This window comes from Emys orbicularis, chromosome 4 (genome assembly GCF_028017835.1).
Source record: "Emys orbicularis isolate rEmyOrb1 chromosome 4, rEmyOrb1.hap1, whole genome shotgun sequence".
NCBI classification, from domain to species: domain Eukaryota; kingdom Metazoa; phylum Chordata; order Testudines; family Emydidae; genus Emys; species Emys orbicularis.
Genome location: NC_088686.1, coordinates 96,986,312 through 97,007,995, shown reverse-complemented (window position 1 = coordinate 97,007,995; position 21,684 = coordinate 96,986,312). Strand labels below are relative to the sequence as shown.

At 40.3% G+C, this 21,684-nt stretch overlaps 1 protein-coding gene across 1 annotated transcript in view; it reads right to left on the bottom strand.

The window, feature by feature from the left end:
* Positions 1-21,684, bottom strand: part of SPON1 (spondin 1) — a 340,693-nt gene that overhangs the window by 55,078 nt on the left and 263,931 nt on the right. Inside the window, exon 7 of the mRNA XM_065403212.1 lies at positions 9,015-9,079. Coding sequence (XP_065259284.1) covers positions 9,015-9,079 — 65 coding nt within the window. The remainder of the gene's footprint in view (positions 1-9,014; positions 9,080-21,684) is intronic.

Genomic DNA, 21,684 nt, shown 5'->3' with positions numbered 1-21,684 from the left:
ATTTTATTGTAGGGGCTGAAGACAAATGCAGAGTAAACAGACAACTGAAAGGCTAAATCAGATTTTCTTTCAGTTTTTGTAATCTAATTTTACAAATGTTACAAATGCAGGTAAAGATGTTTGCTCATTCGGTATCTAAAAACTTGATAATGGTTATGCTGCTGGTGTGCTAAAACCACATGCTGACCAGTATTGTCTCATTGTACTTTTGTATTCCCCCATCTGTCTGTGTCCGTCTGTTGTCTTTTTTTCTTACACTTACATTGTTAGCTCTTTGGGGCAAGGACTGTCTTTTTTGTTCTGATTGTACAGTGCCGAGAACAGTTGGGTCCTGGTCCTTGACTAGAACTCCTAGGTAGTATGATAATATAGATAATAATAATTAAGTTGACCAGATCCCTTTGGTTTATTGTAAGCAGACTGGCTGCACATGTGATGATATCACTGCTCTACAGCCAAAATGCTTCTGAAATAAATGTAGTCAAACTTTACTAATTCTGGGTCACTGAGAATGAAAATGATGCTTAAAATTGTTGATTGGCTCTAGTTTTCAAGATATGCTATTGGGTCAGTATATACGACCCTTGACTTGGGAATGGCAGAGGATAAGTGAATTATAAAGGGAAGGGATCTCAATTTAAACCAGAAATGACTAAAATACATCTTTGACTGGATCTATGAATAAATCTATGACTGGGTTTGGACAGTACTTGCTTTTTAGGCAAAACAATGAATGATGCAATCTGAAGCTGGTATTGCATCATACATGATATGAATTGCATCATGTTATTCCTAGAAGTCATGGATGATGCAATCATAACAAAGCTTACATCACTCTGCTGAACAAATTGCCCTATATCAGCTCTAGAAATCATACAGTGTCGTGCTCTCTTATTTGTCAGTGTTTGATTTTGCAAAGGGACACATTTCTGTTTAGCCAAAGTGAGCAGAGATGCCTCGTACTTGTGTGAACAGTGCAGATAACTTCTGCTATGTTTGTGGTGAAGTGACTTTTGCATCACAAAAGCGCAGTATAACCACTATGGTTAAGAAAGCCTATCACCTTTATTTTGGCTGTAAAATTGGAGATCAGGACAAGAGGTGGGCCCCACACATATGCTGCAACACTTGTGCAACAAATCTTCGCCAGTGGTTGAACAGGAAAAGGAAATCTATGCCTTTTGCAGTGCCAATGATTTGGAGAGAGCCAACAGATCATACCAGCAATTGTTACTTCTGCATGGTGCCTCCAGTTGGGAAAGGTGTGTCAAAGAAGAAAAAGTGGACTGCGCATTATCCAAACATTCCATCAGCTATACGCCCAGTACCCCACGGAGAAGGACTGCCGGTTCCTGATGCACCAGAATCATTCTCACTTGAGTCAGACGAGGAAGAGGAAGAGGATGAAACTTCTGGTCCTGAACCATCAATGTCACAGGACCCACATTTTCTCCCATCCTCCTCCTCTGAACCACACCTCATAACACAAGGTGAACTGAATGACCTTGTCAGGGATTTGGAACTACCCAAGAGTAAGGCAGAGCTGTTGGGCTCCAGACTACAGCAGTGGAATCTCCTGGCAGGTGATGTTAGGGTTTCCATGTTCCGTGACCGTCAAAAGGATCTTGTCCCATTCTTCTTCATGGAAGGTGATCTTGTAGCCTGCAACAACTTCGATGGTGTGATGGCAGCCCTCAACATCATTCATGATCCAGATGAGTGGAGACTGTTCATTGATTCATCGAAGGCGAGTCTTAAAGCTGTTTTACTGCATAATGGCAATGTTTTGCCATCAATTCCAGTTGGTCATGCAGTCCTATGACAACATGAAACAACTTTTGAGGTGCATAAACTATGACCAACATCAGTGGCAGCTTTGTGGCGATTTGAAGGTTGTTGCTCTCTTGCTTGGTCTGCAGACTGGATACACAAAGTACTGCTGTTTTCTCTGCGAATGGGATAGTCGTGCAAGAGATTACCACTACATCAAGAATGATTGGCCACTCTGACAGTCATTGGTGCCTGGGAGGAAAAGTGTTCAGCATCCACCACTTGTTGAATCAAGGAAGATTTTGTTACCACCCTTACACATCAAGCTGGGTCTGATGAAGAACTTTGTCAAGGCCATTGACAAAACACAAGCAGCTTTCAAGTACCTCCGTGGAAAATTTCCAAGGTTAAGTGAAGCTAAGATAAAGGAAGGTGTCTTTGTTGGTCCTCAGATTCGTGAACTTCTTCGAGATGATGCATTTGACCATGCACTGCGTGGCAAGGAAAAGACGGCATGGAAAGCCTTCCAGTTAGTGGCAATACATTTTCTCGGAAACAACAAGGGAGACAACTACAGGTTGTTGGTGGAAAACCTCCTCAAGGCATACAAAAGCCTTGGTTGCAACATGTCACTAAAGATACATTTTTTGCACTCTCATCTAGATTTTTTTCCACCGAACTGCGGAGCAGTGAGCGACGAGCACGGTGAGCGATTTCACCAGGACATTGCAACAATGGAGAAACACTATCAGGGCAAATGGAGCCCATCAATGCTTGCAGACTATTGCTGGACAATGACAAGAGATGCTCCATTTAATGAATACAAGAGACAAGCCAAGAAGCGCCGAGTAGACACTGAATAGGACTAAACTATGTACATAATAGTTTTTTGCCTTTTGTTTCATAATAAATTTTATTTATATAACCCTTTTGCTGATTTTTAAAGTGTTACATAAACAGGACAGGTGAAATATTATCATGTAAAGCAACCATAAACACATGAAAAGACCTAGGTTTACAATTTATGATTAAAACTCTACTATCTACACAATATACATAGACATAAAATGTAAAAACTTAAATATCTTAGAAACAGTAGCCAATCAGCTGTTTTAATTGTCATATTTGAATTCAGCACATCAAAATACATAATAAATAGCACATTTTATCTCTGAAGCAGACGACTTCTCAAAAATTGTAGACCAGTGTATTTGGAAAGCTACTGTTTATCTGCTCCATGATTTATAGGTTATAAAATATCCAGCACTATAGTATCTAGGTGCATAGCAGATTGGCAAATTGTTTCTATCCCATGTCCAGTCTATGCTTTTCCCTATGATGCAGCCTAAAATCTTTAATTGAGATTCAAGGTGATACACAGTGGTACAAGCTCCCTGGCTTGCAATAATCAAACAAAGTCCCTAGGCACTGGAGTTAAGATTCAAACATCTCCTGTTGGCCCCAGCTAATGATGAGCAAACCGATCCACCTGTATTGGAAACATTCTGGTAACATAGAATATCATAGAATATCAGGGTTGGAAGGGACCTCAGGAGGTCATCTAGTCCAACCCCCTGCTCAAAGCAGGACATCTTTCAAGAGCGAAAGTTAATGGTCTTGTGCTTTGTTAGATTAACTGTGGGACAAATCCTGAAGTCCTTGCTCAGGCAAAGCTCTCATTGAAGAAATGGGAGTTTTGCCTGAGCAAGGACTTTTGGATTTGGAGCCACAGATAAGAGCAGAAAAAATGTTTATTTTGGGGATGGAATTCTGTACCCCCAAGTTCTGCTGTCATGGATTGATTATTTCACAATAATACAGCTAGCAAGTTCTGAGACTGTCTTTTTTCCCCCCATGTCAATTTGTTAGCCAATCAGACCGCTCCCATTTTTCCAGCCCTGTTAGTCACAGGATCCCCTCACTCTGTTGTGATTTTTTAATTAAAGTTGACCAGATAAATAGTCCCTCTAGTGCAGCACTCTGATTCTAATAGCGTCTGATACCCGATTCTTCAGAATACCGAAATCTGTTAATACATTTACAGCAGTCACCACTTAAAATCAGTACAGGGGAAAACTTTGGTATTTCAGGCACCAATATGTTTAACTGCTCACAAATACTGATATTATAAGGGCAATCACTGTAACGAAGTTTGTATTAAAACTTGGATAGGAAGTTACATCCTGATCCCATCAAGTGATAATCTTGCACTTTGAAGCATGAGAAGACTGATATCCCTTGCTAAAATTTGTAACTTTAATTTCTAAGGCTCTAGAGTTATGCTTACTAGTCCTATGTATTTCATAATATTAGTGTTTTATACCTTACACTAGGATCTCTTGCTGGATGATATATTGTGACATGGCTTTCTATTAGGTGACATGATGCCTTGACAAATCAGCTTTATGCCATATCAGGAAAAGACATATCATTCATGATTACTCAAGAGAAAATTATCCATGCCCATTAGTCAGTAGAAAATTAGCAATGCACGCTTGCCATGACTAGTTAGCTATGTTATGCATACTAATTGACTAAGCATTTGTCTGGCATAAGTTTTAATCCTTGCACAATCATAATCTAAATTCCGACAGAGATAATCAATAAAGGCAAATGGAAATTCTAACAATAGAAGTGTGTTAATTGGAAAGATTTACCTTCCTTTGGGAGCTGAAAGCAGATTTTAAAATGGAATTAAAAAAGGGGCACCACAACAATATACCAGGAACATAACAAAAATTATTAAAAACAAACAAACAACAGTTATTAGGGGAAGATCACCTTTGTATGGAATTTTAAAGAACAGATACATGGATTTCTTTCCCTGGAAACTGTTGCAAGGTGAGAAAGATTAACATCTGGAGAAGGAAAGGTGACTACAAGAACATCTGGAGGATGTTTTAGGAGCTTTATCATACCTGGCCATGTGACAATATGCCTAAAAATGTCTAAAGTTGTGTTCTAATAAAAATAACTGTTAATTTTTATGACGTTTCTAAGTGTTGCCTTATCCTGGTTAATATGACCAGGGGCATTATAGTTTAATTAGCTTTGATTTTTGTGTATTAATTTAATGCTTTTGAAAGATGATGGATTGACACCCCTAGAAAAGGAAATCTTCTCTTCATCCCCAACACAGGCAAAACAATGAGTTAAAAACCTACCCTACTTTGTCTATGCCAAAACCTTAAGAGTTTCTGAGCACCAAGGCAAATCTTTGCGGCAATGAGCACTTTGATACAAAGCACCATCAGTATTGGGAGGGGGGAGGGAGGGGGAAGTTGGAGGCAAAAAAAAAAAAAAGAAAGGCTCCTCTGATCCAAACAGGCTCTACTGCCGCAGAGCTGGGTGGTGGAATGAAGCCTAAGCTTTAAAGGACAACCAGACAAAAACCAGATACAAAGGTATTGGAACTCTCTCTAGGGAATCCCAGTACAAGGGGGATTCTAACTAAGAGCTGGTGAGCAGAGTAGAATTGGAGAGCTAGTAATGGTCAAAGCTGAGCTATGGGGTGCTCACTGAATGACTAAGTTAAATAAGGAACATACTAGAAGACTCTAGGTACTGAGGGCGATAATTACTCGTGCAAGACCACAGATTTATAGATTTTAGTCTGACCTCTTGCAAAAGTTAGGTCACCGGACCTTACGCGATAATGTCTGAACAAAGCCCATAACTTCTGTTTGAGCTGTAGCATATATTCTAGAAAAAATATCCAATATTAAGTCAAAGACTTCAAGTGATAGAGACTCCACCACATCTCAAGATAAGTCATTCCAATGGTTAACTCCCTTCATTGTTAAAATGTTGCCCCTTATTCCAGTCTGAATTTGTCTAGCTTTTTCTGATAGATTAAAAAGCCATCTACAATCAGCAGTCTCTTCCCCATGTAGATACTTGTAGACTTTTATCAAGTCACCTGTTAACCTTCTCTTAGATACATTAAATAGCTTCTTAAGTTTCTCACAAAAAGACATGTTTTCCAGTACTTGAATCATTCTTGTAATCCTTTTCTGAACTCTCTGCAATTTTTCAACATCATTTAAAAAGTGCAGACATCAGAACTGGACACACTATTCCAGAAATGGTCTCACTAATGCTATATATAGAACTGCTGCCACTACCTTCTCCTACTATATATTCCCTTGCTTATACATGCAAGGATCATATTAGCCCTCTGAGCTACAGCAATGCACTGGGAGCACATGTTCAACTGGTTCTTGTCATGATCCCTAAGTCCCCCATCTCGACAGAGTGACCTACACAGTTTGTTCCCTGGTGGCTTCTACATTTATCTGTGTTAAAATGCATATTTTCAAATGAGCCCACCTTACCAAGTGATCTGGGTCAGTCTGTGTCAGTGACCTCTCCCCATCACCATTTACCACTCCATCAATTTTTGTCACTTGCTAATTTTACCAGTACTGATTTTATATTTCCAGGCACATCATTAGTAAAAGATATTGACTAGCAATTGCATTGGCCCAAGCACTGATCATGTGTGGTGGAAGTTACAGAAGATCTGGGGTTCAGAAGCCTGGAGCTATTGGAATTCTACCCTGTCTTGAGCTGAGAGCACAAGACCCAAGAGCAAGAATCCTGTGAGGATGGTGGGTCAGATGCTCAGCTGGTATAAATCAGATTAGCCCTATTGAAGTCAGTGTCACAATGCCAGTGTACAGTAGCTGAGGATGTGGTCCAGTGTCTTTAATCTTTGTTTTTAGATCTCTTTTCTGAGATACAAATCCTCACGTGTTTGAGTCATTCGTTCTTTGGACACAGTGCACAAACTAGACGTGCCAGACCAAACGATACTGTGCACAAAATAGGAGAACATGTGATACTAGCACACCAGATGCCAGCTCATGCCAAGCTCCCTGGGCCTCACTGAACACTGAAAAATGCATAGCTGGGAACCAGACTGGCCTGTCTGTGTGTTAATATTGTTAAAATAGATATTAGAGTTATAAGAATGCGTTTACTGTTTAGACTTAATGAAATGCTTGCAGGGTGCTTGCATGTATTAATCTTACATACAATATCTGAATCCCATGTTTAAGGTAATATTGAATGTTTGCTCTGTAACTATGAAAATGTTTGTTAAGACTGTAAACCCCACCCCCACCCCGAGTCAGGAGAGAAACATTATCAAGTGTGAAATACTGGTTTACCACAAGAGGTGTCATCTCCTCCCCAACATAAGAAGGCCTATAGACACCAGAGAAACCACTGAGGAACATCAGTGGACAAAGGGCTTTGTTGATTGATTCCACCACACCCATGAAGAGAGATATGCAGGTGGACACATCCCATCACAGTTTGAACTCTGGGGGAGGGGAATAAAATACTTGTTAAGAAGGAACTGCATCACTTGCTGCTTGTAATTTGGACAGGGCAATATTTCTAAGCATAAGCAAGAGATTCCCAAACTATTTAGGTCGAGGTAGCCCATAAGACATATAGAGCTTGCATATTACAGCAGTGCCTATTAGCTTTTGAAACCTAAGATTTTAACTTGTGTGTGTATGTTTACCTGCTTGAACCTTGTAAATCACTCTCTTGTTTCTTTTCTTAGTTAATAAATCTGTAGTTAGTTTGTTATTAGATTGGCTACAAGTGTCTTTAGTGAGAGATCTAAGGTATAATTGACTTGGGTAAGCCCTTTGGGACTGGGAGCAACCTGAATATTGTTTTGATTTTTGGTGTAAGGGACCATCTCTCACAAAAGCAGTCTTTCCTGGGTGACAAAATAGACTGGAGTGCCCAAGGAAACTGCCTGTGACTCCATGTTAAGGCTGTTATAGTGCTTGAGGAGTTCACACTTGATACTTGGTTGGTGAAATCTAATTATAAAAACACAACTAGTTTGGGGTTTGTGCCGTGAGGTTGGCACCCATGTTGGTGAGCCATTCCAGACAGCCTGACATTAACATAGTCTTGGCAAGCTTCACATGCCACAGGTCAATTGGATAGATCAGTGTTTCTCAAACTGGGGTCGCCGCTTGTGTAGGGAACAGCTCGGGCAGCCCCTGGGCCAGCCACACCAGCTGCTGCTGGCGCACACTCGGGCCACCACGCCCCGCTCCCAGCAGCAGCAGGGGGTGAAGGCTCCGGGTGGCACTTACCTTGGGGGGAGGGAGGAGCTCCCTGGAAGCGGTGACAGGTCCCTCGGCTCCTAGGCGGAGGTGTGGCCAGGAGGCTCTGCATGCTGCCTCCACCCACAGGCGTCTCACCCACAGCTCCTGTTGGCCATGGTTCCTGGTCAGTGGGAGCTGCGGAGCTGGCTCTTCTGCCTAGGAGACGAGGGACATGTCGCTGCTTCCGGGAAGCTGTGTGGAGCCAAGTAGGGAGCCTGCCAGCCCCGCCAACCCCCCACCCCACCTTCCAGCAGCAGTGGGGGTCCTGGGCCATGTGCCACCACCTGCCTCTCCCCAGCAGCTGTGGGGGTCCTAGGCTGCGTGCAACTGCTCTCCCCCCCAACAAAGCACCCAAGATTTAGTCAGGGGCATATAGTACAAGTCATGGACAGGACACAGACTGTGAAATTTTGTTTACTGCCAGTGATCTGTACATGACTTTTAATAAAAATACCCATGACTATAACATAGCCTTAATCATAACCCAGCGCTGTTAGAAGTTTAAATTTGATATTAAGGGTTTTAAAGGTTAATTATTAACCCCAATGGGTGAAACACGGTCATATGATGATCTTGACACAAAAGACCTCGAACAGTTAGGCAAGGAGAGGGGAATATCCTCTAAAAGGAAAGCCCCAGGTCAGGAACGGAGAGTTTTGCTCATAAGTTTTGACCAGGCATCCAATTACCCCCCTGCCACAGAGACCACAGCGATGGAACTGGCCCGACTTCTGCACCTGAGAGCCCTGGTTTGTAACAGTTTGCCCTGAGGTTGGCACCGACATTTGCGAGCCACTCCAGACAGCCTGACATATATATCTAATATATTCATGAATGAACTCCATTGTTTAATATAGGCACAATCTCAATAAAACTATCTGCTTTTTCTCTTTCCCTGATATAGTTAGTAAGCCCCATACGTGCAAATAAAAAAAAAGGCCGTCATTGGCAGAATACCAAAGCACAAGACGAACTCATCTATCAACAGTACTTTTATATTGTTTCTTTGCAAAAGCAAACCATTGTGTAAGGCAATAAGTTTAGAGCAGTCTGTTAGATGATATTGAACAGGAGTCTATTGGGAGTCTCCTTTCTCTACCTACTTACACGTTCAGCGGTTGCCAGGCAGGCCACTGTGCTTTCGCCTTGATGACAGTTAAAACCTCATCGCTCTGTAAAAGAAGACAACACAATATAAAACAGTGATTGGGAGAACTTTACTATGGGAGTAACATTCTGCAATGATTTATAGCAAATCAAGGAGGCACTTGGATTCTAGATGCACCTCAGAATTCCGATGAAGACAGAGATACCTCGCTTTCCCGGCTGCTTGGGGGATGTGTTGCCCTGCTCAGTGTGGTGCAGAGAGGAGCTTACATGAACACCGAGAAGAAAGCATTCCCTTACCATCACTGCATTGCTGCCTCTCCCTCTTCTGCAGGAGCTGAACTCAACTAAGAGGGTGGAGAGCAGAATGCAGAATAGTTCAGTTCATTTCCCTTTAAGAGTGGTGGAGTTCATGATGCAAAACGCATCATGAGTTACTGCTGCTCTGGGTTACAGTTACTCTCCCCTCCATAGCTTGAATCGAACTGAGGAGGGCAATGGGTGTCCAAATGGCATGGACAAGGCCAGTCGCAGCATGGCACAGACAAGAGCTGTTCTGCTAAAAGTGTGGGAAGCTTGGGAAGAGCACAGAGACCGAACTCCACACAACAGCGCTCTGTAGTTCCCACAGACCTCATCATTCCAAAATACAGCCACTCCTGCCACCTTGAGGGGAAGACAGGAGACAGCCAGAATACTGCCCAAACTGCACATCTCTGGTGGATTCTGTTACAGTTTTGTGCAGTCCTGACCCTTGCTGAGGAACAATAACAGGAATGGTGCTATTTGTAGGGTTTAGCAATGGACACAATAGCACTTGGGGAAGGAGAATGGGATCAGAAACTCCTGAGTTGAGGGGAATGTTTTCAAAGTGGCGCTCACTGAGGAGGGCAGAAAGGAAACAAAAAGCCTTGCACTGGAAATTTGCCCTAGTCAATCAGAAACACCACAAAGATGGTTATTATTAATGGCAGAAACAGCATTAATAAAACTTCCTTATCTGGAAGGATTCGGTATTATGCAAACAATCAATGGATGCACTGTGATTGCCTGTAAATATTTAAATACAACTACTGATAGCGGTATTATCCCACTTCTCCCTCACCCACACAAACTCATAATAAAAATGGTGACGTATATAACACACCTGTGGAAACCCAGACTGTGGCTAAGCACTGTACAAAGATTTTTTTTCTAAAGCCTATAAGAATTCCTGCATCAGCAGTTTTTAAATTTATATGTAGTGTAATAAACCCAGAACAAAAACAGGAGACTGTTTTAATGAGGCTCTGGTGCACAGAGGACATCTATCAAATGTTTCTTAGAGCCTTTCCCATCTCCCCCAGGATTCCTGCCCAGTAAATTGTTTAAGAAAATATGAAGTTCACAACTCATGCTCATGATTTCTGCAGCCTTTTAAAATACTTCCCAATTAAACTAAAAAACCCGCCCATACATTACTGGTAATTGGCAGTTCCAACAGAGCTGTCCTTTCATTTTAGTGATAATCTTGCCGTTTCCTGCTTGAAAGCAATGGCGCTGATACCCCAGGCTACCTCTAATCCATATATGCCCCAGTTTAGGGAAATCAATTTTCACTGGTCATTTCTACCGCTGTCATTACTCTCGGTCTCCCTCTTTTTACCAAAGCAAAGCAATTACAGCACTGATGTGGCTTATCTGTAACATGGAAGCTGTTCAGCCCCAGGTGCTCATCCTCAACATGACCTCTTCCTCATCCTGAGAGAGCAGCTTGGACTAATCCATTTACTTTATGGAGGGATAATTTGCTGCTGTTGAACAGACATTGGCCAGACTCTGAGCTGGTGTCAATTGGCATAGCTGCATTAAACTCAATGGAGCAATACTCATGTACACCAGCTGAAGATCTAGCATTATGTGTTTAAATAAATATCAAAAGATAATGACCATCAGATTATTAGTGGGGTTAGTATAAGGAATATTGTGCTGGAAAGGGGAACAATCATGCACAGCACACCGTGCGCATTGTGTAGTAGGGAAATCTGAGATCTGCAGAAGACCACATGGCTGCAGCAGACTGATCCACCAGCCCTAGCCTTGCTCGTTCCCTACTCCACCTTCCAAAACTACTGTCATATTGGGGTAGAATTGAGCTGTGCTCTGCTTCAGGCAGGGCATACAGCCTGATCCCAAATGCACCCAGAATAGCCACACTGCTTCCACTGCATCCTGGGTCCCAAGTGCCTTCAGAAATAGGGTAGACAGAATTTCTCTGAAAGTAATTAAGGATAAGAAGTGAATAGCAGAAACTGATCAAACCAGGAGAGTTAGTATCTGGCAGATACTCACTGCCTCTCTCTGTGTACTTGTGTATATCTTGCGCTAAGGATGGAATCTCCCTTAATTCTAAATTTCCTTTGCTTTTGGCTGTTTGGCTCAACATCGTAGCACTTTTTAAATATGTGTGTTTTAATTTACATTCCTTTAGAACACATTTGCATTTAAAATGATTTACCTACATATTACACACACCAAAGGGAGTCTGATTGTTATTAGTTAAATATACATATTTGCACTTTCAAAACGGTGCACTGTTTACCCAACAGAAATCATAGCTACTTCAAGTCACTTATATAAGCAAACGCTTGTGGCACTTGCATTGTAAATGTACATAGTACAGCATACTAAGAATGAATAATGCTTCAAAATGGTAGTTCATTATTCAGAGCAGAGAGAGAGAGAGACCCGACTCAGAAGGCTTGGATTCAAACACTGCTTTGCTTCTGGGGTAGGCTGGAATCCAATCTGGGATTTGAATTTCATAGCCAGGACCCCTCTTTACAATGAATCAATACCCAGAGCCAAAGACCCCAGAATCCAACACTTTGAAGGGTTTTAAATCCAGATACAAATTAAATGGGATTAGACTATAATATAGACTAAAGGCATCCCTACTGTTTCAGATTGAGACTGTGTAACAATTATTTGCTAGATTTAATTTTTAAATAATGAGTGCAAATCATATCAAGGTTAAAGTAGTGCACATCAGAGATACTACTGATTTTTCAGAAGTTACAAAATTTTTAAGTGACTAATTTTTTTATTAAATGTTTCTGGTGATTTTTGTTGCTGTTGTTTTTAAACCTTCCTTTGACAGAGATTCTATACACAAAGAGCTAGCCAGGAGCTAGTTTTTACCAAAGGATAAGATTGAAAAGAAATAACGTTTGCAGAATGTTGTTACATTTTCTGTAATCTGAAATCATAACACAACCTTAAATGTAACATCTCCAGTATACAAATATAACCAGAGTGACAATCTTTAAAAAAGGGAGGGACTTCCTTAGTCCGTGTGATTCAGCCATATTGGTTAACACACCAAGGATTGAACCAAGGCCACAAGTCGCTAAAATATGAGCTGAAGAGCCATATTTTAGCTCTCTTGCTAGGGGCTGTAACAGACTCACATCCTCTCTGGATTGGGCACAGAGGGCAACTCTAACACATGCTCACCAGTGGGTTGTGTGTGTACACATGTCCATGGTGTAGTATACATCTTTGCCTGTCTACTTCTCCTTCTGTGTAGGATGGAAATTTGAGGGATACTTTTTAAATTCTCTTATGAGAATATAAAATGTCTGAGATTAAACCCACACATGAGTAATACAAAGAATTGTCAGTCCAAAGCAGGATTTTTCCACTCCAAAGTCTAATAGATGGCTCTGTGTTATCCCAGTGCAAAGACTTCCGTAGCGTTGTAAAATACTTTCTATTTTTGATTTCAGTATGTTCTGGCAAACATTTCCCTTGGGTTCTTTTGCATCATTTGCCCACTTTTCTTCCTGTCCTTCCTACCGTCAAAGTTTTGCTTTGATTTTTACCGTCATGCAATACCCCAAACTCATGTCAAAATGTGGAGAAAACCAGTAAGTTTTATCATCTATGATGCTTGTTGCCTAGCAATAATGCAGAAGTTTGAATAGGAAGTAATGACTAACTGTTGAAACTGCTAGATTTTGACACTTTCAGAAACCCAGATATTCTGTAAAATTGCAGACACACAAAATGCAACACCATCCGCAAGTGAAAGAAAAGGAATGGGCACCAAAATTTTTTATGGCGTTTCTGGAAATCCTTCAGGCTAAGGCTATAAAAGAAGATGAAGAAAACCTTATCTCACACTTCTGAGCATGTGGGAGACACAAGAATGTGAATCTGCATCTCTGTCAGTTGTTACAGATACCTTATTAAGTTTCCCTCTAGGTGTACTTGCTTTTAAGTGAGTTTCTTCCCCTTATATGAATCACACATTTTGTAATTGAATTTTCTTGGGTTCTTAGGCCTCAGTTCAGCAAGGTACTTAAGTATCTGCCTCATCTTAAGCATTGAAGTCAATGGAACTACTCATGTGCTTAAATTTAAGTCTTGTGTTTAAGTACTTTGTTGAATCAGGGCCAAAATAAAGTACCAGAGAGACTCACTTTGGATCAGATCAGTGGGCTTTGGATCAGGTCCTATGGCTTGGATTCAGGAAAGCCTTAAGCATGCACTTAACTCCATCCCTATTCACATGTTTCAGGACTGTGCTGAATAGAGATGCTTTCCGGAATCAGGGCCTATGTCATTTATATTCATGACTAGGAGGCTCACAGAGGATGAGAGGATGACCACATTTTGCAAATTAGCAATTAAATGAACATAAACTATTACTGCATCACAAAATCTATATAGTTAATTTAATCTGACAAGTGTAGTTTAGATATAATCATTTATAATACTTTATACTGTAGCACATTTACAAATTATACTAGAGTATGTTGACTAAAGTCATAGTGAAGTTTTCAGAATTAATAATGAACAATGCATTTGCCAGATAAAGCCTGTCTGTCTGTCTGTCAGTTCTCTACAATCAGCTAGTTTTTACAAAAATAACTGCTAATTAGCACCGTTGTTAGTCTCAGTAGTAGGAAGTATTGGGAAAGGAAACTGAAATATCCTTTCACCCCTAGAGACACAGTAATGGGGGAAGGAAATTTCTACTGCTGATGTTGTGCCTGTCCTTTGTCTAAACAGGAGTTCAGTTTCTCGATCTGCCAAAATTATCTCTTTATCATACTCTTAGGGCCTGATCCAAAGCCCTCTGAAGTCAATAGGAGTCTTTATACTGACTTCAGTTACTCTGGATTTTTACATGCAACAACTTTTTCCTACCAAAATAGCCTCCTAAAAGAAAGCTTTAAAGCAGAATTTTATAACATATGCTTCCCCTCAGATATAGAGACCCATTTTATATATATTTTTCAAGAATTAATAACTTGTATTACATCTGTTTGTCCTTGCAATTAAATGGCACCATACATTAATCCTGCACTATGAATCAACCATTGAACTAAATCACTCAATCATGTGCATTACAAAAGGATTCAGAAAATGTCCTGGATCATGAAGAATGGAAAGTGAGGCATATCTCACTAGAGTAGCATTCAGAATATAGTTTGATTTAAAGTATTGCACAATCAATGGGATTTAAAGCAACTTGTTTAAAGAGTGCCAATTAAAAATGTAGTGGAAGCTTATAGCAAAATTTTTAAGTCTTCCATTAGAATCCTACTGAATCAGAGGCGAGATTAGTAGGATCTGGCAAATTCTACAAACTTTCTCATATGCTCCTGCTGCTTTTTAATAGTTGCCATGATCTGTATCTGGTTCAGTATTGAAAAGTATTGCTTTTATGAAGCAATTTTTACTACTGCTTTTATAATATATAACATGTAATATACTATAACATTTTATTGTACTATGTAGGATTCTTAGTACTTTATAATAAATAATACTATTGGATTCAGTTCAACTAAACAAATGACAAAGCACTTTAGCAGACAGCCAAATCATCCAGTCAGATTGAATCAATTGGGAAAATGAATAAATATGTTTTGAGCCAAGGTTTCGTTTTAATGGTTTCAGACAGCAGTTGGTTGGCATTTGTTTTGTTTTAAAAGACAGGATTTCTATCTATTGCTATGGTCTATATCGCCATAGTATCTGAGCATCTCTCAAACATTAATGAACTTATCCTTGCAACACTGCTATGAGGTAGATAAGCTATCACCCCATTCTACGATGGGGCACAAAAAAACTGAGTGACTTGCCAAAGGTCACATAATAGGTAAACCTGGGTGAAATTTTTCAGCTGAAACTTTTTTGGTGAAAAATGCAGATTCAGCAACACCAAAATGTTTCATTGAACCATAGGGTTAGTAAGGACCACAAATGTCATCTAGTCTAACCCCTGCCAAGATGCAGGATTTGTTGAGTCTAAACCATCCAAGACAGATGGCTAGCCAGCCTCCTTTTGAAAACCTCCAGTGAAGAAGCTTCCACAACCTCCCTAGGCAGTCTGTTCAACTGGCTACTGTTCTTACAGTTAGGAAGTTTTTCCTGAGATTCAATCTAAATCTGCTATTCTGTAGTTTGAACCCATTGCCCCTTGTCCTGCCCTCTGTGGCAAAAAGAGAACAACTTTTCTCCATCTTTTTGTGGGAGCCTTACAAGCATCTGAAGATTAAGGGGAGAAATGACAGCAATCTCCTCTTTTCCAAACTAAACATACACAGTTCCTGCAGCCTTTGCTCACGTGGCTTGCATTCCATCCCTTCAATCATCTTTGTTGCTCACCTCTGGATCCTTTCCAGTCTCTCTACAACCTTTCTATATATTGGTGAGAAAAATTGGACACAGTACTCCAGCTAAGGCCTAACCAGTGCTGAGTACAGCGATACTATCATCTCCCATGACTTACATGCTATGTCTCTGTTAATGCAACCTAAAACTGCATTTGCTTTTTTCACAGCATCACATTGCTAACTCATGTTGAGGTTGTGATCCACCACAACTCCCAGCTCCTTCTCAGCAGTGCTGCTGCTAAGCCAGTTTCCCCCCCCCCCCATTCTGTACTTGTGTATTTGTTGAATTTCATGTTGTCTATAGCCCAGTTCTCCAATTCATCAAGTCCCTCTGAATTTCTATCCTCCAAAGTACTGGCAACCCCCCAGCTTTGTGTCATCTACAAACTTGACCAGTATGCTTTCTATACCTATGTCCAGGTCACTAATAAAAATGTTAAACAACACTGGACCCAGAACAGATTCCTGGGGAACCCCACTTGAGACCTCCCCATCTTGAGACCTCCCTCCAATCTGACATCATTCCATTAATAGTTATTCTTTGTTTGTGGTTCTTTAACCACTTAATGGTAGTTCTGTCAAGCCCACATTTCTCCAGTTTACTTATCAGAATGTCATGTGGGATTGTGTCAAAAGCCTTGCTAAAGTCCAGGTATATTATGTCCACCGCATTCCTCCGGGCATTCGGAAACTGAATGTTTTATATACATTACTCTAGTAGCTTCCCAGGTATTAAAGTCAGGCTGACTGGTCTATAGTTTCCCAGCTCCTCCTTTTCCCCCTTTTTAAAGATGGGCATTACATTAGCCCTTCTCCCGTCTTCCAGGACCTCTCCTGTCATCCAGGAGTTCATAAATATTATTTCATGAACGTGTGTTGGTTTCATCGGATGGTTTTGGTCATCCCCACAAAACAATTTTTTAAAAAACGAACAACATAGCATTAACTTTTAGATTTTTCATATCAACAACTCTTCAATTTGACATTTCCTTCAATTTAATAATAATTTTAAAAAAATTAAAAGGTGCTGAAAAATAAAAACGTTTGTGGGGTGTGGGTTATTTGCCAAAGATTTTTTTTAAAGAACTGCTTTTGGGTCAACCCAATTCTTATTTATTTATTCATTCATTCAGAATTGCCAGCAACCCAAAAAATCACCTAGATGCATAGCTCTAATTGACAGTCTGCGCCAAAGAGAGGAACTGAACCCAAATTTCTACATCCCAGGGCAGTGCCTTCACCACAAGACCATTCTTTTTCTCCACAAGACTTTAAAGGAGGTGGTGGTGAGAGGGAAGGAAGCGAAGAAATCAACACTGTGTTGTTGTACTTGTAGAAGATTCAGATACTATGGTAACAAGGACGTTATAAATATCTGGATGGGCGATGGACAGTAAGGCAGACAGATGATGGTACCCTAATCTAAGAAGAGACCAGGACACAAGGGTTTCACTATCATAAGTATACACAAAATCGCCTGTCCCCACACACAAACACAAATTACCATCTTAGTCTGTGAAAAGCCTATGTCCACTGTCCATGAACAATTTTCTTGAGTTCATGAACATATTTTTTTGTTTGATGACATAACTTTGAATACAAGTTTAGATGCTTACAATGCATGTAAAGAGTATGCAACTGTGACAGAAGCTATGCCAGGAAGTATTCATGTTTCATAGATTAGAAAAGAAAATGTGCATGTGCAAAGAGGCAGGAGGATAAAATGGTATGGTTTTTGTAAGTATCTAGAAAAAATGGAGAGAGACACATTTCTCTGAACCATGAATTAATGCAAAATCAGTGGTTAGTTAATTGATCCACAAGGGTTTCTATTGATCTTAATGGAAGTTCAACAAGGCCCTTTGGTTGAGAAAATCTATTTGTACTGTGTGGAAATAAAAACATGTTTTCCCCAGTTCAGTTAGATGTACTTTTTTGAACAAAATGAGAACATCCAAACCCAGATTTTGGAATAGAAGGAAGTTGTTCATTCAGATTTTTGAGACTGTATACGGCAATAGGATGTAGCTACTCATCACTTTTTATTCCTCAAAACTTCCCAATCTTTGTTTTTGCTTTCAAATTTATCTTGACATGCACATTAACTTATAATAACTGTGAATGTGAGATCTAGTAATGCACTCTTTATTTTGGAGAGAAGGCAGGTTTCATTAATTGCGTAAGTAGTCAGCTTAGCCTGAGTCTGCTGAGGTTTCTGAGAATTTTTGGTTCACATTGGGCACATCAGAAGATCATCACAGCCATTAACATAAATATTACATACCCTTATTTGCAAAGTCCCCTGCACGATAGTAATATGATATTACCTCTTACAGTGCATAGTGCATACATTTCCCTGTGGGTGTTGCTAAAGGTGCTGCTTCAGTTACTTCAAGCCCCAGTTCTAGGATGCAGTTTATTTTTGTATGCCGACATTTTTCTTTATAAGAGCTTAGACTCTAACTTACAAGAAGCTGCTTTTATATATTATACAGAGGAGAGCATTTATACCCTAGGGTTAAATTCTTTAGCATCACAAAAGATTTAAAAATGACTATAAAAATAGGAGACCATTGCTAATGGTTTACTATACATCACTGCTGAGATCCTTTTCTCTTTATGCATATTATTTTAAAATCCACTAGGACAACTTCAGAGCTATTGTAAGTTGTTGAGAAATCAGTGGACTTACGTCAGGACTGCATTTTACTTTGCTCTTATCTGAATTTATATGACAGTGATTTTTCTGAAGCAGGATGGAGATGCTCTTATGCCCTGACATTTTAAAAACTGTGGCACATAATAAAACCACACATCATGAATGAAGTGTGCATATATACTTGAACTGAATTCAACATTTACAACTGTAATATATACAGAGATTGAATTACTCCCTGCACAACTCAATGATGTTTAATGTATACATGTATTGCATAATGTATTGCATTTCTTTTCTCCCAGAAATAAGAAATAAAATTGATCTTAGAAACTATATGAACTACTTTTTCAACTCAAAGACACCAAAACACTGAAGGTATTTGTTTAGTGGACTTTGGAATTCCATGGAATTGCAGAAGCAGAATGACATGATGGGCATATATAAGGGAGTAGAGATGGGGGTGGAACTGAAAACCCTGAAGAAAGGGATCAGAATCTAACCCAACTCTGAATGTTTAGCACGCTAATAGGCCTTGATTCAAGAAAGTAGGTAGTAAGCATGTGTTTTGGTCTGTCCCTATTCAGGAGAGCACTTAGACAGGTGCTTAAAGTTATACAACTGCTTAAATTCTATGCTGAATAAAGAAGCTTTCCTGAATTGGGTCAATAATGCTTAGCATTTATATGACTATATATGTATGTATACACACACCTTCAAATGAAGTAGGTATTATCCACATTTTAAAGAAAGGAAGATAGACAGATCGATTAAGGTCAAAACTTTTCAAACACATCAGCATGATGTCAGGCATCTAAATTAGAAAATGTTGATCCAAGTGACTGGCCCCAGGCCGCGCAGTGAGCCAGGGGCAGAACCGAAGCTCAGATATACCTGGCTACCAATCCCAGGCCATTGTTTAGAAATGGAAATAGTGCTATAAAACTGCTAAAGCACTGGTTGAATGGATCTCCGTTCACAATACATTTAAAAATCCATAAAAAAATCAGTTCTGGATAATTTCTGGAGTGATCATGGTTTTGTGTTGTATATTATCTGTGATGACATAAAAGGAAAAGCATTTGCATAATTACTGCTGTTACATATCCCCAAATCATACATTCACTTTCAGGTATATCTTTCTCCATGACCTGTCCCTTGGGGTTTTCTTTCCATGAAGCGGATGTTTTGGGAAAGCAATGTGGGCTGAAATGAATAACAGAATTGTTGCTAAGGGCGACAGTGAAAATCTTGTGCCCTATTTTATTTCTTGTAAGCTGTTGTTATACAATATATGGGAATATATGGGTACCCTGCATCTTCTGATAAAGTGATATTTTGTTCTTACACACTATAAACCCCCCCTCCCCAGGCAGCTTGTGTTAATGATTCCTAGGTACATTGTAAATATTTCTGTTCTCATTTTCAGTTAGTGAACCAATCAGCATAATAGGAAAGTATTTATCCCCTGAGAGCTCTCCTTCATGTTTTGCTGATTGCAGGCTGCTATTCTGTTGCGTATCTTGCTTCATTCTATGTAGCCTGTCTTGCTGGGGGTGGGTTGGCTTTTCTTTCCCATCTCTTTAAGAATACAGAACATAGGCAGTATCTTAAAGTTCCATGTGCCTAAAATAGGGGCTGGGTCTTACAATGGGCACCATTGTAAAGGATAGTGTAAATTACATGTCAATAAATTGATGTAAGTGAGTGTAATTTGCACCCTCCTGCTAGTAGTTCTATCTGCCACACTTCCACATTTTCTACCTTGGCCTTTAAATTGAATCCCTTTACACAAGTTTACCAATGTGTGCACCATCCCTGAATTATTTGGCCCAGGTTGCTCTGGAGCAGGGTGGCAGTGCAATAGGCGTGTTTGTAACACATGAATGAACTATCAATGGAAACGACAGCGCAGTGAGTTGTTCCTCAGAGATTAGAAATAATGGCAAAATTGTCCTCATGGAATCACATGAAAAAACTGACCTCACCCACCCCCGATCACCTATTAGGTTCATATCCAGCTAGCTATGCCTGCTTAACCTGACTGCTTCAGTCAGATGCAGAACAGTTGTAGATTACAACATCAAAGACATCCTTGGCTATGCTATGAACCAGTCAGTTAAAACTGGATCGAAGGACCAGCAGTCATCTTAGGGAAAAGCCACAGGGGGAGGCTGGATTGTTCTGTAAAATTATTTCTGTGAACTGGGACTGAGGACACGGCTATTCTAGGATGGGGTGACAGTGTGCAGAAGACCCTCTAAGTTTGGCATGTAAGTTTGCTGCTGCTGTTTCTGGTGCTTCTATTAGGCATTAGTGCACAAGCCAACCACAGCAGCTTGGATGTAGGAGACGGCATATTTTTCCATTAAGAGCAAGTGACTTTAATTAAGGCTGCCTTGCACTTGTAAGTTCAGTGAGCAGGTGGGTTTTTCCTAGCCTTAAAAGCTTTTGTGACAAATCAGCTTAATAGTGTTATTTTCAGTCAGCATGCACAACATAAATATTCCAAATGTGCATCAGCTGCTGCACAAAGGCAATCACAACTCTTTCATTCCCCTGAACTGTAAAAACTGTGCCAAAAAAAAAAAAAAAATCCTTGACAGAACAATCTTTAACCAAAATTAAAGAACTAAATAGGGGTCCATTTATGAAATACGCTTTATTCAATCAGAAGAATGGGAATTAAAAAAACCCCAACCTTCTCCAGCTCCCCCATAATTTTCAGTTATTGCAATGAATTTCAAGGCAAGTTGGTTGTGTTTTCAGGCACCCAAGAGTGACATTTCTCCAGGGCTGTGTAGCATCATGGTCTCAGCTTTCTGTGCTAGGTCAGTGCTTAGCTCGCGCTTAGAATTTTGTGGGCAAGAGCATCCTAACCCACATTAAAACTTATGGGAGGGGGGATTTTGGGGAGGAAGCTTCTGGAGGATCCTCTCACAGCCCCCATTACAGGGGCTGGGTTTATCACCTTTCCCCCAGAAAAGACCACAGTGTTCGCCCTAAACCTTCTGTGGATCCCAGCAATCCAGGGCCAGCCACATGGACATATCACTGCAACTGCCCCATCAGTGTCTCATTCTGACAGCACCAGCTCCTAGGATGCATGTGGAGGAGGCACAGCAGACAATGTAATAGGGTACAGGACTTTATTACTTTTCCTAAGGATTCTTCAGGATCTCACTAGGGAGTGGATGATTTTTGGTCTCCCTTGGCCTATCCAGTCTCCTTCATTCCCAATCACAGACACATAGAAAGGCCTCTGCCAGGTCCAAGAATGGGAGGATTAGTGCCGCAGAGATCCTTGCCTGGAGGGGAGCATGATCCAGCCTGTGTTAAGTGCCTAAGT